The sequence below is a fragment of the Capricornis sumatraensis genome, chromosome 3 (genome assembly GCF_032405125.1).
Source record: "Capricornis sumatraensis isolate serow.1 chromosome 3, serow.2, whole genome shotgun sequence".
In the NCBI taxonomy this organism is placed as follows: Eukaryota; Metazoa; Chordata; class Mammalia; order Artiodactyla; family Bovidae; genus Capricornis; species Capricornis sumatraensis.
In genome coordinates this window covers 5,301,331-5,325,013 of record NC_091071.1, presented here as the reverse complement: position 1 = coordinate 5,325,013, position 23,683 = coordinate 5,301,331, and the positions used below count along the sequence as shown (strand labels likewise).

The window sequence follows — 23,683 nt, the reverse complement described above, 5'->3', positions numbered from 1 at the left end:
AGCTTTAGTCAAATATCCCTGACTTTGAGCCATTAACTTGCTGTGTGATCCTATGCGTTCTTCAACCTCTCTACGCTTCAGTGTCTCTGTTAAACAGTTTGTTCCCTTAAAGAGTTGTGAGGATTGTTCAAATATGTGCATATATATATAAATGTGTACATAAGCAGGTAAAGAGACAAAATTAGGTGTCCCAACTATTAGATTTCTTCTCTTCCTTCCCCATCTTCAAGACTAAAAACACATATTATATTGGACCAATTAAATATCAGCAAGCTTAAACGGACGTTACTTGTCCTCAAGGATTATTTCGATTTCTCATCTTAAAATAATTTTTTAATTGAAGTATAGTTGATTTACAATGTGCTGATCTGGTTTCTCATTTTTTGAAATGTTTTATTGAAAAAACACATTCTACCTACCTCTACTCAACCCATTTACTTCTTGAGCCAACAGCATCCCAGTCAAGTAACCCTTTAAAGCTGTAAACATTCAGACTTTATTCCAGAGTTCTGTGGAGGACCAAGCACTATACCTGCAGGAAAGAGTGACCTACTCCTGCTGTGAGTCAGCTTTCTGCAAAGAATTGAGTTGCAGACAGGAAGGTGATTTGAAGATTCCCAAATACTTTGGGCTGAGGACTTCAGATTTTATTTGAAACAGATTCTCGTAGCATCAAACACACCTTTATTCAAGTGGAAGTACAAAAAGCACATTCCTAAACCAAATGCATAACGTGATTTTTACATTTCCTGCTATTTAGAGATTACTCAACCTGCTGTTTCATAATCACCAGAGGTGACTACTGGTGGTCTCTATTAGTAGGGTATACATGTTCATAGATAGGAAAGAAAAAAAAAACAAAAACATGCATCTTTTCATATGCTTTTACATTTAGATCAATTCATTTAGGTCCCTACCTTGTCCAGATGAGATCCTATGCTTGCTGATGGCTAAAAGGTAAAATACAGTGGTAGAACTACCCTAAAGCTTATTAGGCAGAAAAGGCTTACAAAGTAAGCAATGCATTTTTGTATTACTTGTTGAGGATCCCTAGTAAGTATTTTAACAGGTGAATTCAATCACTGGGACAACTACTAGAGTTTTAAATAACACTTGCTTTATTCACAAAATGCTTAAGATGGGAAAATACAATCAAATACTTTGACATCATCTGCAGAATCATGAACTCTTGCTAGGTGTTATGACAGTGACCCTGATCTGTGGAGCCAATGTCTATCTATGATCAGTTTCATCAACCAAAAAAAAAAAAAAGGTTCTATATGGCCTGTAGACTCTTGTAAAATATATATATATATGATTTGTAAACAATCCCAAACAGATAATGAAGCAACTGTAACAGTTAAATGTTTACAGGCTTCTCTGCCATTCTTGAGATACTACACAAAAACCGCAATATCTGATGGAAGGCAGTATTCCTTTATGAAGATCTCTGATCTCTTAACATACGTTCTTTATGTTTTGCCCTATTGAAGGCAGACTTGAGTGTTCTGCTGGCCTTTAATGGACATAAACCATCCTCAACTTAGACATACAGAATAGACACCGAATATAGCTAGGCTACCACCAGTATTGTCATCTTCTAATGTTTTTCTCATCTCTCAGAAGGCTGTGAATGCTAACACAGCTAAGAACTTGGGTGTCACTTGAAAATGTTTCGCTTCTTGCCAGAGACTCAGGGGAAACAGAATCCTTCATACTTATGAACAGACAAGAGTGTGAAAACCCATTTCTTTTAAAGATATTTTGCCTCAGAAAGAAGGCACCCAAAAAGTAAGTAAGGACGGCATACCACTGGCTTAAAGCTTAAAACTAGGAAACCATCATTGAAAGTGCTTAAGAGAATGGAAAAACCAACATGAACCCAAATGCTGTGGCTGGAAAGGAATAGGATCCTCGGAAAAGAGCAGGCCTAAGAGTCTGTTTTGGAGAGAACTTTGGCTGAGAACAGTAGAAAAAGCTAAATGAGAAAAACTTTCCAGAAGTTATTGTTTTAACATTGGTATATTAATGTATCAGGGAAGCATTTATTGGACCATAAACACCAATTTCAGGAAAAATAAAAATGTTTATAGGCCACATTAAAATAAAAATAGCTTGATTTCTATAAATAAAGTACACATACCTACTTATAACACCTATTAAATAAAAGAATGCCATGAGAAAACAGCACTGCATTCACCAAGTCACTCCTCTGACTAGACTCTTCTGCAGTGAAAAAGACTGGGACTATGTATTAACTATTTTATACAAAATAATAATTATCCCTTCAATATTTTGATATTGACTAAAGCCTGAAATATGGTGCTGAATGTTTCCACTTGCATTATATCAGACTCCAGTCTGGTGTGGACATTCTGATGATGAAAAACGACTTGAACTCCTACTAAAAGACTTGTCACATTTCCTATACCCAAAGGACTTCCCTTGGGTATGGATTCTTTGCTGCTGAGTGAGGGCTGGAAATATGGCTGAATCCTCCTGCACATACACATTACATTCATAGGTATTCGGCATGAAAAGAATTTGATGCTCAACAAGGTAGTTTCTTTGACTGAAGGCTTTTTCACATTCATACAGCAATGGAATTTTATTCCAGTATGAATTCTCCAATGATACTAAGGTAGGAAAATAGCGTGAAGCATCTATCACATTCAATGTATTTGTAGGTTTTCTCATTGGTGTGGGTTTGTGGGTGTCAAGAGTGCAACACTGACAACTTTCCAATGTTTGTCACATTCAGGTTTCTCTCTGGTATGAATTCCTCGATGCTGAATGAAGGTTGAGCTGGGACTGAAGGCTTTACCACAGTCAGGACACATGTGATGGCTCCCTGGTGTGACATCTCATATGTTGAATGAGGCCTGAACTTGATTAAATGTCTCCCCACGTTCATTACATTCATAAGGTTTCTCTTTGGTATGAATACCTTGATGGTGGACAAGGTGTGCTCTCTGACTGAGGCTCTTTTCCCACGCATCACAATCGAAGGCTTTTTCTCTGGTGATGACTTCCTGTTGCAGGACAAGATCTGAGCTATGGCTGAAATTATCCTCATAATCATTACACTCATAGGATTTGTCTTTCCTATGAACTTTGTGATGCTGAATAAGGCATGCGGTTTGGCTGAAAGCTCTTCCACTTCCACTAGATTCATGTGGTTTCTCTGTGTGAATTCTTTGATGCTGAATAAGATGAGAATTCAATCTGAAGTCTTTTCCACATTCATTACACGTATAGGGCTTTTCTCTGGGACGAATTCCTTGATGTTTAATAAAGGTCAATCCACAGTTATTGTATTCATAGGACTTCTCTTCATCATGGACCTTCTGATGTTCAGCTTGGTGTGAGGTGTGACAGAAATCACTGCCACACACAGTACATTTACAAGGCATCTCTCTATGAACTCTCTGATGTTGAGTGAGGTGTACACTACGACTGAAGACCCTTTCGCAACTGCTACATTTATAAGATTTTGCTCTAGTGTGAATCCTCTTATGCTGAAGTATGTCTGAGCTCTGATTACAAGATTTGTCAGATGCCTCACAGGATTTATCAGATGCTTCACATTTATAGGGTTTTTCTCTAGTGTGTATTCTTTTATGTCGACTAAGACTTGAACTCTGACTGAAAGATTTTTCACATTCTTTACATTTGTAGGGTTTCTCTCTAGTATGAATTCTCTGATGTCTAGAAAGGGCTGAGCTCTGATGGAAGATTTTCTCACATGCATCACATTTATAAGATTTCTCAGTGGTAGGAATGCTCTCACAGTTACTAAGGTGGGAGAGTTCCATTAAACTGTCCTTATAATCATTACTGTGAAAATCCTGCGTTAGATTTATTTGTTCCTGTTTACCCGATGAATTCTGGTTGAGGCTCACATCGTACTTATCAATGTCATCAACATTCTGTATTCTAAGAACTCTCTGATCTGTATCAAGAGTAGAGTCCAGACTGAAGCTTTTTTCAAGTTCATTACATTCATTGTTCTTCTCACTGGTGAAGGTTTTCTTACTGATTGTTATTTGCCTAAACTCTCTCTCCAGGAAGAGAAATTTTCTTAGGATTTCCTGAAGCCTTTCTAATCTGTCCTCAGGCTTATACACTTCTCTAGTCTCAGGAACTTGGGCAATATCCTTTTTGAATCTTCCTACTCTCACTTTGTATGAATGTACTTCTTCTGGAATTTTCTGCTTAGGAATCAACAGCTTGTTCTCTTCTCTGGTCTCTCCATCTGATTCAATATATAAATAGAAAATGCAAATATAATCTGTACCCTGTGCTTAGAAAAAGAAAACTTAGAGGAGAAAACTAAATAATCTACAGTCTACCAGGGTAAGAGAAGTTTATTTACTTTGAAACATAGGCACAAAATCTCAACAGCAGATGTACGGGCATGAATAGGAGCAGTGAGGTAGGATCCAAGTGGTTCAGGGTGTGACAGAAACAGAGGGCAGGTTCAGCAGAGTAAGGAGATAACCAATTAAGGTGTTCAACAGAGATAACAGGGAACTAGTTCAACAGAATTATAGACAAGTAACTTGAATAGGGACCTACTACATCTTATGGATAAAGGACAAAATAACTGGAAAGAGTTCATCAAAAAAAAAGGGGGAAAGGAAAGAGCTCTTTATTCAGGGATACAGAGCTCTTCACTGACTTCCAAAGCAGCTACAGCTTGGCTCAACAACTAGACTCTACTTCCCAGCTAGTTCATCTGATTGATTCTGCCTTACTCACCTGAGCAGTCATCTCTTAAGACTTCTCTATTCTTAGTTTCCAGATCAAAGACTTGTAGATCTTGTTCCAGCTGGGAGATCCCATCAGGCTTGAAAATTGGAAATCCTGCTCACAGAGAAGGAAATGGGATGTGGCATTTTATCCCCAGATACTACATTTTTCTCTTAATTAGTGGTTAATGAAGAGAGAAAGTAAATTCTTAGAAGACATTAGGAAGGCCTGGGGAGTGAGAAAGCCAAAGACCTTCAACACAGAATTCATGTTTGTGCTCTAGAAAGGGGTATGCTAAGGAGCATTTAAACATACTCAGTTAAAAATATTCATTTAAACATACTCAGACCAGGGAATTTGTGCATAAGTGTGTACCTGTCTTCACAGAAATTATCATTCTTACTCTTTACCGACTGCTTATAGATCAATCTTCGTATCAGACCCAATGTATACGTATTAGACCTAGTCAAAATGGAAGGTGTCAAAATATGACTCTGCTGGACTAGAAGGTCAATTCTCAGGCACCTGTTGTATGGTGAGCTAAACTGTAGCAACAAAATCAGTGAAGACTGAATAAATACTGCAAGGACCAATTTCAGAAAATAATTCATTTTAGGGCATATGAGGAAACAAGTAATATGACACATCCTTACCCCTTAGGAGCTTATACTCTTGTTCAACAAATGTTTATGGGATGCCTCCTATATGCAAAGTATGTAGGAAATAAGAGCCCAAGCAGATACAGTCCATCCCCTCAAGGACCTTACACTCTAATTGCAGAGACAGATACAACTTACTATAATATTATGTAGTGAGGAAAGTGCAATAAAAGTGCATTTTCACATAAAATGGTCTTTCTCTGGCTTGCCTAATGGACTGCTAAGATCTAATCTCTTTTATTTATTTATTTTTTTTTCTAATCTCTTTTAAAGCAAAAGCAAGAGGCAGTCTGCTTCTGAGGGGAGAACTATTACAGTATCAAAGGGGCAGTTTTTACATGTACTCAGCCCACAAAGTTTCTAGTAGCACACATGCAAGGTCTCAGTCAAGCCCCTCATCTCCAAAAACCCTTTCTCTTCATTTACTGAATGTCTACAGAACGTATTATTTGTTCCTATCCTGTGCTGTACTTAGTCGCTCAGTTGTGTCTGACCCTTGGAGACTCCATGTACTGTAGCCCACCAGGCTCCTCTGTCCATGGGGATTCTCCAGGCAAGAATACTGGAGTGGGTAGCCTATCCCTTCTCCAGGGGAACTTCCCGACCCAGGAATCAAACCAAGGTCTCCTGCATTACAGGTAGATTCTTTACCAGCTGAGCTACCTGGGAAGCCCCCTCCTATCCTGACACATTTCTATATAATGGAGTTTTATAGACTTTTAAAAACTGTTTCTTGGTATTATCATTCCTATTTAATTTATAAATTTTGATAACAGGGACCATGTGCATTGTATTGTGCACTTCTTTTGACTCATTTACTTAAGAGCTACTCATTGACAGCTAATTTTGTGTCTAAAGTGTCAACAGATAATCAAGGTTTTAAAAAGGGTTCTGGGCCTGAAAACTGATAAACCAACAGCTGTCCTATGAGATTCCATGTGAGAGTCTATGAGCAGGGAGACCACAATAGATATAATAAAGGCATTTACTGTGTTTCTGAATTCTCTTGGGCATAAATAGAGTCAATTCTCCTTCTAGACACTTATTAATTTAGTTAAGATACTCTATGTCAAATCAAATAGTTTTTTCAAGTTAAAAAAAAAAAAAAGGTCATGAAGCAGTAACTACCCTGCTCAAAATTCTGATAACACAATTTGCATCTTTTAATAGATATTTATTAAGATATTTCTAAGTATTTGATAATCAAAATTAATTTTTGTTACTTACTCTTTGAAGTGAAAAGTGAAAGCTTTAGTCGCTTAGTTGTGTTTGACTCTTTGCGACCCCATGGACTATAGCCCGCCAGGGCTCCTCTGTCCATGGAATTCTACAGGCAAGAATACTGGAGTGGGTTGCCATTCCCTTCTCCATGGGATCTTCCTGACCCAGGGATCAAATCTAGGTCTCCTGCATTGCAGGCAGATTCTTTACCATTAGAGCCACCAGGAAAGCCCCTCTTTACTCTGCATCTACATTTAAATCACATACACACAATAAAAAAGATCATCTTCATGTGGGATTAGGAGTTTGATTTTAGACATGTGTTTAAGGTAATATGCAGGAAGGTATAAAAGAGAATGCCTAGCAGTGAGAGATACAAGATTGCAATTTAGAAAAGAAAACAGGATTCAACATACAGGCTTAAAGTTAAAAGTCACTTGTATTATCAAAATATTAAGCTAAGATCCACTAAGCTTTGGTAGGTGCAAAGTGTCATTCCAAGAATCTTATAAACTTTCACTTACTCAATACTCACCACACCTTCATGAGATAGGAATTATTACTGTGCCAATTTTACAAATGTGAAAACTAAGACTCAGAGAGGTTAAGTAACTCACCCAAGGTCATGATACCTAGTGAAGCCAGGGCTCAGACACTCTTATTTCAGAAACTGGCCTTTAAATAATCTGCTAGTAAAAAAATAATGATTGTGATTGATATCTATCCCTTCCTCTAAATATGCACAGAAAGAGAACAGAAGACCAACATAGTGACAATGAAGCAAAAGGTGAAAACAATAAAAAGAACAGAGAACCTGTAATTAGAACAATACATGGAGAGTCAGGATCCAACAGATTGAGAATCATGACTCTTTTTTTTTTTAAAGAGACAGGGTCTCACTATGTTGCCCAGGCTGGAGTACAGTGGCTATTCACAGGCGTGATCCCACTACTCATCAGCACGGGAGTTTTGACCTGCTCCGTTTCCAACCTGGGCCAATTCACCCCTCCTTAGGCAACCTGGTGGTCCCCTGCTCCCAGGAGGTCACCACATTGATGCCGAACTTAGTGCAGACACCCGATTGGCATAGCGCACTGCAGCCCAGAACTGCTGAGCTCAAGCGATCCTCCAGCCTCAGCCTCCCGAGTAGCTGGGATAACAGGCGCGCGCCACCACATCCGGCAAGAATCATGACTCTTAATTAAAATGGATGTAAGAGAACATTCACTGTCAAAGAAATGAAAATCTCTTTATAATAAAAATCCAAACCACTGGGCACAGTCTGAGTAATATTCAATTTGAGAAAATTCCATTATAAAGAAATAATTGAACACTCTCCTGAAATTTGTTTGTATTGAGAAATCTGATCCAAAGCTCACTCTCTTACTGTCCTTTCCAAAAATAAAAAAAAAAAATTTAAGTAACTACCACTAGCCCTGTACTTACATACATAAACTAATTTAATCCTTGGCACAACTCAGAAAGCAGACATTATTTTTCATGTTTTATAGATTAAAAAATCATTATAATCCATTTAAATAATCTGCTCAATCACAGGCAAATGGACCTCACAGTTAATATTCTTTCCAATCTATAAGAGTCACAGAGAGCACTAAAGTAGGTTTTCTTACCACTGGCCTGAATGCTTTTTTCCTAAAGTCAAGAATCTATGCTTTCAAAATATGCATTTATCTAAAATTACTTATTTTTTATCAAAACATTTTGATTTTTTAAACTGCAACCTTGATAGTTTTCTAATTTTTAACTTCATCTGATCTTTAAAAATAACATTTAAAATTCACCTCATTGTTTGTTGCCTGTATCAGTGCTGTGCTAAGATTTTAGCCATCTGAAAGCTTCATGCTTCTCTGCCTGATAGTTAACACACAAAAATCTCTCCTTAGCAATACATTCTTGTGCAGATACCTATTTACGATGGAATGTATCCTTTAACAATTTTTTCTTGAATGCATGCCCTTTCTACTCCCAAAGTGTATAAACTCACACCTGCCTGTCCAATTTATTGTGCCTATTTTAAATTATCATCAGAATACTGAGCCATAAAAATATACAAAACACCACATGTGGTTGAATTGACTGTCCTAAGGTATAAAACAGTGAAAAAGCATGGGCTTTCAAGTCAGATCTGAGCCCCTAACCTAGCTTTGACCCTGAGTAGATCACTTAACTTCTCTTAGCCTCAACCACCTCAGGTAAAAAACAGAATAACATCTGCTGAAAGAGTTACAGTAAGGATTAAGTGAGAGATACATTAAGTACCTAATATCAATGAATAGTTGTGGCAGTGAGAAACATTCCACACAAAATCATTTCTCTCCTCATGACATTGACTTCAAAAAGGAAGGGCTATGTGCCAAACATTCGTGATTTACCAACTCAATCATCACCCAGCAGTTCTGGTAAGCAGGTTTCTAATGCTATCGTCTAAGAGGGCATCTGCCACACTGCCCCATGTGAAATTCAATCCATGTCCTTTTCCTGATCTTAATCTCCAGCACTAAGTCACAGATAATTTCCCTTTGGGCATGATCCCCAAGCCAGTAATTCACTCACTGTCAACAGTATATGCTTCTTTTTAAGATTAAGTAACGAAAATTTTGCCTAGTATTTTATTACTCTGTTCCTACTCTGCACATTCACTACATTGTAGTGGAAGCACTTAACCAAAAGGCCAAGGCTCTGATATCTGACAAATGCAGCTCAGAGGTTCTGTCACGGGAAAAAGATATGAACTGGAACCCACAGCTGCTAAGTCAGAGGCTGAGTTATAAAGTGCTTATTTTGCAATGCCAAACATTAAGCTAACTACAGGTGGAGTTTGCTGAACCCCCAAATATGAAAATGACTTCCCAAAGACTGTCAAAAATAGACGTCAAAAAAAAAGACAGCCTCAAGGAGAGGCTGGGCACTTGGTCAAAGAGCAAGTTGAGTAGTAGGGTTTCTTGTATGTAATTGTGCCCAGCATGTGTGAATGTACAAACATGTCCTGTGCATGTGCAGAGATGACAGAGGAAATGGGATCAAATTCAGCCTAACAGTAAGCTGTGTTATTAGGCTGAATGAAGTACTAAGAAGATGCTTTACTTCAAAAAGTAGACAGGTAAACTGTTGGAAATTATGTAATTATTAGGTAAAATTAACAGTAATTTACAATTACATATCACTTTATAATTTACAAGTTGTTAAATATACAATGGTTTTAATAGCCTGAAAAAAACTGAATTCTTCTGCCCTCCCATTTCCCCTCCATCAAAAAAGTCTTTAAGGAACACTTGATCTGGGAAGATTATATAAATGCATCAATCTATACAACACTGTAAAGAATAAAGGAGACAAAGATAGGACCCTGGAGGGGGTCACAGGGATTTAAAGGAAGGAAAAGACTAGAATGTTAAACATGAGGAAGGCCCAGGGGTCTCAGGAGATTCAGGCAACATATGGGGCAGTTTGTGTTCACTATGGAAAAGGAGGGGCACACAACATGTGTTTCACAGTCTAAAATAACATGGAAAGGTCATAACTGAAGAGCTGGAGTCGAACTCTGTGGTTTCTGAGAACACAAGTCGATGACCACCAACCATGGCTTCTGAATGAACTCAAAATTCAAGGTTCAAAATTCTGGTTGCAATGGAGGGCATCCTTGGCCCTTGGAAATTTATCAAAGGTCATTTGAGGAGCTGCAATTTTACACAGTGGTAGCCTCCTGGGAAACATCTACTCCATCAATCAAGTGTAAGATCTCACAATCGTGGAAAAGGAGTTTCCGAGCGGGGACGAGCACTATCGATGGGATGCCGACACCTGGGCCATCTCCTGGAGATTCCTGCTGCAAGGATGGCAAGTGTTTCTCCAGAGAAAGCACTTGCCTGGGTATGACTCAGGGCCGGGCAGGAATTCACACTATGAATCCGGGTGGTGGGAAGGCGGAGAAGTATGCCTACAAAGATCAAAGAGCCAGGAATGGAAAACACACGACTAACCTTCCCAGTGGGCAGGCTGCCTCCCCACAGACAAGAATTAATCAAAGAGACAAAACAACACCCTGGATGCCACCAGCACAGGCAAAGCAAAAAAGAAAAAAAGAGAAAGAAAAGAGAAAGTGTGATTAAGTACATACATAACAAAGAAAAGAGGAGCAGAGACAGGCCAAAAAAGAGGAAAAGGAGCAATGTTCACACCAAGGCAGGTGCTGGCAGCTCCCCCTGATGCTTCTCTAGAGCACTACAAGTTGCCTCATCTCAACTGCCAACTGCACCATCCAAATGACAAAGGAGAGACTTGGTCTTTAAGTGTGAGACTGCTACTGCTCGGGTGAAGCAGGATTACTGTCTGGATGACTCACTGAAATGTACTGGCAGTGAGTCATGCCTTGAGATCAAGCCTCTGAAATTCTGCCTGCTTGCAGATGAATTTAGGGATCTTAAGAGGTGAGGGATTACTCAACAAAGATTTTAGCCTATGTTAAAAAGAAAAAAAAAGGCATTTCTTCTTCCAAGAAAAATGGGAAACTCTCAGATACAGGGACACTGAATTACCAGGAAGAAAAGTGTCTGGTTGTCGGTTGGGAGGCCCTAGAGTCCCTCTCATAAAAAAGGGAAAGATAGGGAAATTGAGAACTCGCAAAGCACCAGCAAGTTTCCCTTTAGTAACAGGGAACAGATGCCCCACAAAAGCAGTAAACATTAACTGAGGATAAGGAGTAGAATGTCTCCTCTTGACATCCCCAAAGGAAACCCACTCCCAGAGGAGATGACCTTAAAGATTGAGGTCTCAAGAGGTTCTAAGACCTGGAATTTGAGCCACACTCAGAGACCTCACAACTACTCAAAAACAAGGAAGTAAAGAAACCCTAATAGGTAAACTGAATAATAGGAAAGGCAATCCTTACCCAGTGAGACCAGGTTCCCATAATTCTCTAACATCACTTCTCTGTAGAGAGCCCTCTGAACAGGGTCCAGGCATCCCCATTCCTCTCGAGTAAGGTGCACAGCCACATCCTCGAATGTCACAAATTCCTGAAATAACACAGCCTGGCTGCTCTGGCGAAGGCGGCCACCACACCATCGCGGCCAGAGAACAAAGATGACACAGAGGGTCTGCAGTGTGCATTTACGTTGGAAAGGAGGGAGAACAGAGGCACATCTTGGGAATAGGTTCCACAATCCTTTAACATCTAATAAGCACCCATGATAGCACCAAGGATAAAAGAACAGTGTTTACTGGTGGTACTGGGGAGACGGAAAGGTGGTTTCTGTGAAGTCCGGCTCTCTGAGGATGATAGGCACCCAACCTGCGATCTGCTATTAAAAAAAGATCTCCAGGCAAGGCTTATGGATGGGATGAGGAAAAGGGCCACGCTCAATCAGCAGCAATAGTCCCTGAGGAAAAGCAGAGGGTTCCTCAGCTCACCTGGTACCTGGCTGTCAGGAGCGCAGCTGCCTGGTCTCCTGGGCTTCCCTCGTGGGGAAGAGAAGACACCTGGGGAACAGGTGGAGCTGAGGGAGGAGAAAGGAGCCAAGAGTGAGAGCAGCCCTTCCCAGGGAGCCCTCACAAAAGAGAGTCAGTGGGACCCTTCTTCACATTGACATTACAGTAAAACCAATGAATGTTTATCGGATACTGAGTTTGTCCTGCACTATCTCAACACCTGCATGCCCTCCTTCCACATGTTTAAACCCATGACTCAGGATTTTATTATGAAATCTCATATTGCACTACATCCCCACGTCATGACATAAATGTCATGTCAAAAAAGTGAGCACCATTACCTGTTTTGCAGATGGGCAAAGCCAAGCATAAAGGTTTGCAGTGACTCATCCAAGGCCACGGTTATTTAGTAGACTTCTGACCCTCTCCCAGACACTGCTCTGTAAACTTTTGAGAATGAGCACCGTCTCTGCAACCAGTGTGTAAAGCCCCCAAGAATAAGGAATGGTCATCTGTTTCCTCATAATCCTTTCTACACTCGAACAATGCCCCACAGCACTCAAAAGACCATGGCATTCGGTTGGGGTTCCTGACACACAGGTTATTTCAGGCACTGCAGTTGGCCACAAGTAAATCTCAGACAAACTTCATACAAAACAAAGGGAGTACAAGACAGACCAACCTATCTCTATAACATAAAAATGTTATTTTACAGTCTGTATGTGATATGTATACACTGCTCTAAGCCTGTGCTCAACCCACGAATTCAATGGTTGCTTTCTTGATCAAAATTAGAGCAGTCAAAAACACTGCAGTTGCAACATAATGGCAGCTGGTAAAGCACAAAAGGTCAAGGAAGGAAGAAACTAAGTTAAAGGAACAGGGTTAGGGACAGGCCCTAAATCTAAGAGGAAGTGAAAGCGAGGCAAGGACTGTGAGGGGCGGCAAAAGCAGCATTTCTTCTAACTTATTCTGAATGTGGTAACTGGGATGAAGTGAAAATTATATGAAAGAAAAAAGCCTGAATAGAGTGAGTGAAGACCACTCTGCCTATTAAAGAAGGACAGGCTGACCTCCACAGAGGGGCCCCAATCAGGACTGAACTGAGCCACATCTGTCCCTCCCTGCTAGACCTCCCTCTAGGGGCCATCCTCTCATTGAAGCCCCTGGCCTCTCTCATCCCAGGCCCAGGAGTCCCTCTACACTCCCATTCTCCTGGATGGAAGTATTCTCTCTGCCTTACCCCCAGTGAGTCCCTGTTCCATGTCGGTATCCTGCATGAACTCTGGGGACAGACCCTCAGAGTGGGTCTCCAAGGACTGAAACTGGACCACTGGAGATTCTGCTGCTTCCTGGGCTGGTATCTCCTCCATCACTGTTCTGGAGGACAATGACCATCACTGCGGAGTGAGATGAGGAGAAATGATTGTAACAAGTTAAAAGAGCCATCATTTGACACCTTCATGACTTAACAAAGGATCTTACACACTGCAGACACAGTGAAAATAGTTAATAACAATTAACCACCTAAATATAGAGCAGAAAGAAAAATAGACATCATTCACTTTCAGGTATTTAAGAACCATGTCATATGGTCCAAGTTTGCAGGTTTAGTTGAACTTCGCTAATTCTGAACTTGTGGAATTTTTTAAAATAAAGACAATTTAATAGTGTAGAGATTTCTGTGGAAATTCAAAATACCTGAAATTTACAAACTTCTTTCAAGGATCAAGTGTGTACCCAGTGAAATACATTAATTCTCGAGAAATGCATTATTACTTGTTATTTTTTAAAGCAAGACCCTGAGGAATTACTTGGTAAACACTCTGTCAGCCCATTCTGAATTACTGAGTGGCCGAGTGAATGAGTAACTGAAAGTCGCTCAGTCGTGTCCGACTTTTTGCGACCCCATGGACTACAGTCCACGCCAGAATACTGGAGTGGGTAGCCTTTCCCTTCTCCAGGGGATCTTTCCATTTCAGGGATTGAACCCAGGTCTCCCGCATTGCAGGCGGATTCTTTACCAGCTGAGCCACAAGGGAAACCCTGACTGATGACTAAATTCCACTTTGGGGGTCAGACCCTTCGACAACTCAGACTAGGTGGGCAGACCTCTTCCCACGACCCTGACAGTAACAGGGAAGGGCTGCGACTCAAACAGGTCGGACTGGTTGTCCTTCACACCAAAGGACGCAGCAGGCCCCCGTCCCCCTTCCACACCCTCAGAAAGGGCCCTCACGCCCTGCCCTCAGAAGGCCTCGCTCGGCGCTACCGCCCTCCCACTTCTCTGCTCTGTCAAGAAACGGCCCCAAAAGGGCGAAGCGGGTCCCGGAAACCCATCTCACAGCAAGCCACGGTCACTGGGTCCTGATGGCCCAGCCCTTCGTCCGCCGGGCGTCGGGGAGAACCCTGACTGAAGAGAAACTGGTTGTCGCACACCGGCCCTGCGCGCTTCTGGGGACGGGAACCGCCGTCGGCCGGAGCCAGGAGACTCCTGCTCCTCCCCAGGAGGCTAAACAAGGCGCCGACCCAACGCGACCTCAGGACGGCTTCCGGGGACTCACCAGGGTGGAGGGGCGGGCCGGGCGGCTATCGCGTCGCGGACACCCGTGCTCTCAAAGCCGCCCCAGGGTTGGGGGGGTCGCTCTAGACTGCTCGGAGGCTGCGCTTCTCGCTGGCACTTCCGGGGGCGGAGTCCGACAGCGGGGGCAGGGAGGGCCCCGGATGAGGGCCCCGGATGAGGGCCCCGGATGAGGGCCCCGGATGAGGGCCCCGGATGAGGGCCCCGGATGAGGGCCCCGGATGAGGGCCCCGGATGAGGGCCCCGGATGAGGGCCCCGGATGAGGGCCCCGGATGAGGGCCCCGGATGAGGGCCTCAGGAAACCGAGGCTCGCTTCCCAGGCTTTTACATGTCCTGTTGCCGGTCTCACCCTCCTGCTGACCCTGACTGGCCACTCTAACCAGTACACCGATAGTGACCGCAGCCGACCCGGATTTGGGAAGGCGCCCCCGCTGGCCCATCCCTGGCTCCAGCCAACCCTCAAGACTCATCGCAGGGTGGTGGCCCTTGCGCTTGGGGGTGGGTGGGTATGAGAAATGAGGACGAATGGCCAACCTAGTGGTCCGACTTCCATGAATCAGCTGGTCGGGAGCTAGCTCAAGGGTACAAACACGCTGATTAAAGCCAGTGTTGAAGGCGCTTCGGTGATATGAAGACCTCAGAAAATCCTAGGATTGAAATATAACACGGTTCTTGGGGGAAGGTAGGGGCACTGAGCAAGCTGGAGTGGGAGAGAGACTGGAAAAGTGTTGTGTTCCTGATGGAAAGGGCTGTGCAGAAGCAAGGATGGATAGAGCAGGAGCATGTGAACAGGCAGTCCCAGGGCTGGCACAAAATCCCCTGGGCCATTGTGGTCTCCTGGATCCTTAGGGGATGGGATGTCCTGTGGTTGAGCTAGGTCCACCAGGAACTGGCAAGTTTCTTAAAGACTATAAACAGTGATTTGAAAGGGACTTTAGATACTTTTCCTCTGTTTAGGCTCCCAAATCAGGTATTATCCTTTAATGATGTTTGACACTTCCGATTAAAAATAAGAAAAATCAAGTGTGACCGTCTCCGTGCTTTTTCAAACTACATAAGCCTCTGGAATACTCTTATATGCCTTCCCTTCCTTTTTTCTTCGAGTATCTCAGGGATCTAAAACAACTTCTTTCAATGACATAGCCTTTCTAGTCTACAGTATTTGTCACAATGGAGTCAGCATCACAGATAAGAGATTCGTTGTTTTAAAAAATAAATAAAGCACTGCTTAGTCAATTGTTTATTGGACAGCTCCGGTTGAAAACTTTGTGTGTGTTGAACACAACTACGCCTCCTGATGATGTCTGTTGTTCCTATTGAGATCCCCGAGACAACAGACGACACATTACTTCCTGCTTGTCATTAACAACTTAGTAAGAACTAGGTCGCTTGCCCAATGGGCAACAAGTCAAACACTGAGAAAGTGAGGTTTGCAGCAGAGAGTTTATTCACAAGACAGCTGAGTGAGGACACAGGAGAACAAATCTCACATCTACCTCCCTGTAGGTGAGGGACGTGAGATTTTTATGGGATAAAGAAGCAGGGGTCTTAGGTGTGGGGAAAAGTGAGGTAATCAGTGTTCCACACAGGCCTATCAGTTACAGTGTTCATAATGGGATGCATGTTACAAAATATAAGCACTTAGGGACTTCCCTAGTGGTCCAGTGGTTAAGACTCCTCGCTCCCAATGCAGGGAGCCTGAGTTCGATTCCTGGTCAGGGAACTAGATCTCACATACCACAGCCAAGTGTTCAAATGGCACAACTAAAGATTCCAAGAGCTGCAACTATGATTTGGAGCAGCCAAATAAAAAGGTTTTTAAGGTGAATAGTAAAAGATGTAATTACTGTGATTGCATTTGACAGCCAAAATGCCTCAAATTGTAATTCCACTATTATCACTCAGAAAACTCCCTGGATACATTAGCCAAGCTCAGAATCTTGTAACTATTTAGTATTGGAAAGAATACTTGCTCCCCAATGAACAAATATTTGAAAATACCATCGACTGAAAAAAATGCGCAACTTAAAATTGAGATTTATGTTTCATTTGATGGACAAAATTGGGAACTTAAAAGCCTGGAAAATAGCCTCTCAGGTGACTCTGAGGGACTGCTCTAAAGATGTTAGGAAGAAGCCAGATTATGCAGAATTTTGCAACAAAAACCAGGTAGCCAGAACATCAAAAGACTACTGTTAATTAAAACCAGACATCTCACATTAATGATTTTAGTGCCTTCCTATATGTGAGAAGATGCAGGAGAATGGGCTCTTTGAAATCACTACTTTGATATGCACCTTAACTTTCCAAGGCCATCCTAACTTTTTGTCCATCCCAAATTCCCTCAGGGTGCACAGCTGGGGGTGGCTGCTGTGGCTGCAGGTTTGCTGGGCCACACCTTCTGTTTACTGCTCTGGCAGGCAACCTTTTGCCACACGACCATTCAAGCAGCAATCAGGGTACCCAGAGAAGCAACCACTTTGGTTTTGTGAAACCACTCATCCTCAACTTCACTTTGATCTTCTGTCTACATTTTTGCTTCAAATCCTCTGCCATAGACACAGACACACAATCACTATTATTGTTTGATAATACCTAGAATTATTACAATACCTGCCATCAATAAGAAAAAATAGAACCGTGTAAGTTCCTGAACAGGAAGTACTGAGTGAAACTTAACCCCTTTTTCCCCGCCGGGAAAAGCTGAGCTTAGAAAAGACATCCCCGAAGCCCGAACCATGATTGGGGAACAAGGACCAAAGTCCTCCGCGAGGACCACCCCCGCACCCCACGCAAAGCGCAGCGCAGAGCCGGAAAGCCGGTGTTGACGCACTTCCGGCTTTTGTGACACTCTGGGTTCTGGCGAACGGAGGGACTGGGAACTGGTCCACTGCCCCTTGATCCCCAGAGTCACCTCCCTTTTCTATCCCAGCACCCCGGGCTTCTCCGGGGTTCACGGTGAGAGGCGGGTCCGGCCGGGGCGGAGGGGCGGGGACGCAGGTGGACGTGTAAAACCGTGTTCCGTGATCCCGCCCACCACGCCAGTCTCCGAACGGGGTGGAGGGTCGTGTCCCTGTCCTTGGTCCCAGCCTCCGCCATAGGAAGCGCCGTCTCCCTGCAGAGACAGCCGCGGATCCTTGGCGTCTAAATTGGGATGAGATACCTATGGGTCCGAGAGGCGGCAGCCTGCGTGCCCCATCCTCGTCCTTGGTTTTCACCCCCAAGGGGTCGGGGACAAATGACTAGTCTAATTTCTGTGCTCCTGGGCTTACCCCATTTCCTTTCCTTCTGGTGAGGGCTTTTTCCCCTGGTGATCTCGAGGTGTAAAATGAGGACGACCCCAGAAGCTACCAAGATCCACGTTTTGTTTTGTTTACCGGACAAGTTTGTTAAGCCTCGTGTTTACAGATCATCCGCTCACCCTCAAATCCACCACCGTGAATGGCGGTGATTAAAGAATGTTTGACGCCTAGTGAATAAAGTGATTCGAGTGCAGCAGGAAAAGATTACATACACTTCACCCTCTTCCTTTCAGTTTCTGAAGTTTCTGAAGGCTTTTTAAAAGGAGTGATTTCTGCTAGAACACCAGGTGAATTTTTCAACTGTGGGAGGAAAATGTGCTTGGACTTCGAGGGCTGAGTAGTGAAGGGAGTTTGTGGTGGTGCAGTGGAAAATGCGTTGGGTCACTTGAAGACTGGTAACCACCAGCCTCTCTCTGCCACCGATTTGCAGGATGCTCTTAGACAAACACGAAGTCTGGAATTGACCCTAAGTAAAATAAACTGTCTCCAAGGGCCCACCCAACTATGACATCCATTGATAAAGGGAAATTAGCTGAAAAATCCAGCTTGACCAAACCTAATGCCCCATCTCCATTTCCTGAAGCATCGCCAGTATGCACAAAGGCACTGTTACTAATGAGAGACACTTAAGTGGCAGAGGACCAAAGAAAACACTTATACAGACAGGCCTGTGCTAAACAGATCATTTGCAATCAAAAAATAAGTTATGGAGAATGCACTGTAAGCAAGTCAATGAAACCTTAATATTTGCTGGAGAAATAGGTTGGTTACACACTGTGGAGACATATAAAATAACTTATCATGGACTCTATTTTTCTATTTTAAACCTGTGCTTCTGTAACATTCCTCCTATTCTTACTCAGATATTTTGTAAATAACCTGACAATATAATGGACTCTCTTAATTTCTAAATGATAAGCCCTTCCAAGTATTGAAATGCCATGCCTATAACGAATTTGTTGAACATTCTACATGGGCAAAAAATGTTGACATGATACTCATTTAAACAAATATTTTTAAAAATATCTCCTGGGTGCAAGTAACTATGTTAAGGGCAACTTCAAGAAATGCAAAATAAAGCCCAGTCTTTCTACTGCTTCTTGCCTGGGATATGAGCAGGGAAACACTTCAGGAAGACCTGACCAGGTCCTGATCTCAGCCCTGTATCTTTTGAGTTTCCCTTGCTTGTAGTCTTCATTTTGATTCACTGGGAGGGAAGGCCTCTAGGAATGTGTTATTCCACATACTCCACTTTTAAATCTTTGATCCTATCTCAAAAACCAAGATTTCTTCTCCTTGATCTTAAAATACCAGAAATAAGACTTTTCAGATGATAGATCACTAAAACTAAAAGAAAGTGAACAAAGAAAATATAATAGTTGGAAGATGAAGAGCAGCAACACAAATGATGACATATAAATGCTGTAAGATGACTATCAGGAAAGCTTAATGGATTTCAATACTTCTTTTAAAATAAATAAACATTTTAATTGTTTTCCGCTGTGCTCCAGTGGTGGTCTTGAACACCAAACTTTGGTGATCAGTTTACAAGACTGACTAGATGGCAGTGTAGCAGCATAGTTAGGACCCTGAGCTTCAGACTTGGGTGTGAGTACTGGATCCACTACACTATGTTGTTAGACACATTATTTAATCTTTCTCATCTTTTAAAATAGGAATAATAACTGTGTGCTTCATTAGGTTTCCTTGAGAATTAAATGAGCTGTGTATGCAAGGTACCAAAACTGCCTGGTACCCAGCTAACATGAAAAACAGTTATTCAGCCTTGACATGTCACACCATTGGATTTCATGAATTGTCTTCACGGATAAGGTGTTAGCCCCATAGCAATACAATATTACCTTTTAATACAGCTATTAAATTTTTCAACCCTGCAGGATAGCAAAAACGGAGCTCATAAAACATGTAGGACCAAAAGGAAAGTCCTGCAGACAGACCCTCTTTGGATTAAGTGAGCCAGTTCTTAGAAGCTGACCAAGGATTGCTGAATCCAGGAATGCCGCAGATTTGTCTCAGGCTACTCGAGAGATGGAAGGCATAGTGATAGTAAAAGTGGAGGAGGAAGGGGAAGATGATGAAGAAGACCGTTTTCCAACAGAAAGAAGCAACATAGAGTTATCACCTCAATTTCTTAGTCGTTCCACAACCATGAACGAGAGAGCCTTGTTATTATCCTATTTAGTGGCGTATCGAGTGGCAAAAGAGAAAATGGCTCACACAGCCGCTGAAAAAATTATTCTCCCAGCATGTATGGATATGGTACGTACCATCTTTGACGATAAATCAGCTGACAGATTAAGAACTATACCTCTTAGTGATAATACAATATCTCGTCGAATCTGTACTATTGTAAAACATTTAGAAGCAATGCTTATGACACGGCTACAGTCTGGTATCGATTTTGCAATCCAACTTGATGAGAGCACTGATACTGCTAGTGGTCCCACACTCTTGGTATATGTCAGATATATGTGGCAAGATGATTTTATAGAAGATCTGTTGTGTTGTTTAAATTTAAATGCACAGGTAACCGGATTAGATGTATTCACTGAATTAGATCAGTGCATTGTTGGTCAATATAAATTAAACTGGAGAAACTGTAAAGGAATCTCAAGTGATGGAGCAGCAAATATGACTGGGAAACATAGCAGACTTCTTGAAAACTTGTTAGAAGCCACCCATAACAATGGTCTTTGAAATCATTGTTTTATTCACAGAGAAGCTTTGGTATCCAAAGAAATTCCGCCGAGCCTAATGGACGTGTTGAAAAATGCAGTGAAAATAGTTAATTTTAGTAAAGGAAGCTCATTGAATAGCCGACTTCTTGAAATATTTTGTTCAGAGATCGGAGAGAACTATACCCACTTACTGTTTCATACAGAAGTTCGTTGGTTGTCTCAAGGAAAAGTATTGAGCAGGGTATATGAACTCAGGCATGAGATTTACATTTTTCTCATTGAAAAGCAATCTCATTTGGCAAATATTTTTGAAGATGATGTTTGGGTATCAAAATTGGCATATTTAAGTGATATTTTTGGCATTTTAAATGAATTAAGTTTGAAACTACAGGGGAAAAACGATGATATATTTCAGTATCTTGAACACATTCAAGGATTCCAAAAGATGTTATTGTTATGGCAAACTAGACTTAAAAGTAATCGTCCTAGCTACTCTATGTTCCCTACATTGTTGAAACACATTGAAGAGAACATTATTAATGAAGAATGCTTAAAGGAAATAAAATCAGAGATATTAATACATCTCACTTCTTTGTCGCAAACCTTTCATCATTACTTTCCAGAAGAGAAATTTGCATCATTAAAGGAAAATATCTGGATAAAAGATCCATTTGCTTTTCAAACCCCAGAATCAATCATTGAGTTAAATTTGGTGCCTGAAGAAGAGAATGAATTATTGCAGCTCAGTTCGTCATTCACAATGAGGAATTATTATAAGACATTAAGTTTATCAGCATTCTGGATTAAGATTAAAGAGGAATTTCCACTGCTAAGTAGAAAGAGTATATTGCTATTATTACCATTCACATCTACCTATTTGTGTGAACTAGGATTTGCAATCTTGACACGATTAAAAACAAAAAAAAGAAATAGGCTTAATAGCGCACCTGACATGCGTGTGGCCTTATCTTCGTGTGTGCCTGACTGGAATGAACTGATGAACAGGCAAGCACACCCATCACATTAAATACAAGCTTTATGAACTCGGGTTTTTGTACTTTCATTGGAGAAGGAAATGGCAAACCACTCCAGTGTTCTTGCCTGGAGAATCCCGGGGACAGGGGAGCCTGGTGGGCTGCTGTCTATGGGGTCACACAGAGTCGGACACGACTGAGGCGACTTAGCAGCAGCAGCAGCAGCAGGTATTCTTTGTGTATTGTATTTAAGTATTAATAAGATTATGATTGGGATTTACTAGGTTTCATCTTCCTATATAGTAAGTATTGTTCTTTGACATTGTTTGTTACAGGAATATATGTGTATGCAGGATAATGATGTAAAATATATTTCTATGAATTACCATCCATTTTTTAAAATAGTGCTCTTAACAGTTTTGTACTCAAATCTGTCACCTTGTCTACTGCTGCTGCCTTGCTTCTTGTAGGCAGAGCCCCTTTCCAGTCTAGTTTCTCACCATCTATGTGCCTATGTGCCCTTCCTTGTCTGTTTTTTGTTTATTGGCTGCATTGGGGGGTTTTGGGTAGTGCCACAGAGATTGTGAGATTGTAGTTCCCTAACCAGGGATCAAACTCAGGTCTCCTGCCTTACAAGGCAGATTCTTAACCACTGAACGGCCAGGGAAGTCACAGTTCATTTTTGCTATTATTTTCTGTTTAAAAAATTCAGCTTTATGGAGATATGATTTACTTCTAGTAAAATTCACCCCTTTTGGTGTATGGTTTGTTGAGTCTTGACAGAGGTATACAAGTGTGGAATGACCCCTACAATCAAGATATAAAACGTATCCTTCATCCCCAAAAGCTCTTTCATCGCTTTGTTGTCAGTCCTTCTCTTGTACTACTGATGGTTTTGTCTTTTCCAGAATGTCATGTATTTGGCTTTTTTCTCTTAGCATAATGCTTTTGCAACCTATCCATATTATTGTATGTATCGGTAGTTTAATAGTGAGTAATGTTCCATTGTATGTATGTGTATCAATTAGCTTATCAATTCTTCAGTTGACAGACGTTTAGTTTTTTCAATTTTTTTTACTATTATGAACAAAGCTGCTATAAATATTTGTATACAGGAATTTGTGTGGACATATATTTCTTTGGTAACAGCTAGCAGTGGGATTATTGACTCATCCCTTCATGGGAAATAGATGGGGAAACAGTGGAAACAGTGTCAGACTTTATTTTGGGGGGCTCCAAAATCACTGCAGATGGTGACTGCAGCCGTGAAATTAAAAGACGCTTACTCCTTGGAAGAAAAGTTATGACCAACCTAGATAGTATATTCAAAAGCAGAGACATTACTTTGCCAACTAAGGTCCGTCTAGTCAAGGATATGGTTTTTCCTGTAGTCATGTATGGATGTGAGAGTTGGACTGTGAAGAAGGCTGAGCGCCGAAGAATTGATGCTTTTGAACTGTGGTGTTGGAGAAGACTCTTGAGAGTCCCTTGGACTGCAAGGAGATCCAGCCAGTCCATTCTGAAGGAGATCAGCCCTGGGATTTCTTTGGAAGGAATGATGCTAAAGCTGAAGCTCCAGTACTTTGGCCACCTCATGGGAAGAGTTGACTCATTGGAAAATACTCTGATGCTAGGAGGGATTGGGGGCAGGAGGAGAAGGGGATGACAGAGGATGAGATGGCTGGATGGCATCACGGACTCGATGGACGTGAGTCTGAGTGAACTCCGGGAGATGGTGATGGACAGGGAGGCCTGGCGTGCTGCGATTCATGGTCGCAAAGAGTCGGACACGACTGAGCGACTGAACTGAACTGAACTGGTGGTAAATATACATTTAATTTTATGCATTTCCTCCAGCAGTGTGTGAAATTTATAGTTCCTCTATATCTGAGTCAGCATTTTGTATTGTCAGGTTTTTATTTTAGCTATTGTATCAAGTTTAATAGTATCTCATTATGGCATTAATTTCCATTTCCCTAGTGGATAATCATTTGAGCATCTTTTCACATGTTTATGGCTATGCATATCTTCCTTTGGTGAAGTTCA

General features: G+C 41.7%; 2 protein-coding genes across 3 annotated transcripts in view; one reads left to right on the top strand and one right to left on the bottom strand.

Annotated features, from left to right (window-relative positions):
- ZNF3 (zinc finger protein 3) overlaps window positions 1-23,683 on the top strand; it is a 527,297-nt gene that overhangs the window by 483,581 nt on the left and 20,033 nt on the right. The gene's annotated exons all lie outside the window — the stretch shown is intronic.
- On the bottom strand, window positions 1,313-14,681 carry ZNF655 (zinc finger protein 655). Of its 2 annotated transcripts, XM_068968861.1 has the most exons (5): window positions 14,645-14,681; window positions 13,324-13,480; window positions 12,063-12,148; window positions 11,542-11,668; window positions 9,923-10,590 (listed from the first exon to the last, which is right to left on the bottom strand). In XM_068968861.1, the coding sequence occupies exons 2-5, from the start codon at window positions 13,451-13,453 to the stop codon at window positions 10,394-10,396; spliced, it is 540 nt and encodes a 179-aa protein (XP_068824962.1). In that variant the 5' UTR covers window positions 13,454-13,480; window positions 14,645-14,681; the 3' UTR covers window positions 9,923-10,393. The 2 variants fall into 2 exon arrangements, with proteins under 2 accessions (XP_068824961.1, XP_068824962.1); XM_068968860.1 differs by lacking the exons at window positions 9,923-10,590; window positions 11,542-11,668; window positions 12,063-12,148 and adding exons at window positions 1,313-4,255; window positions 4,762-4,866.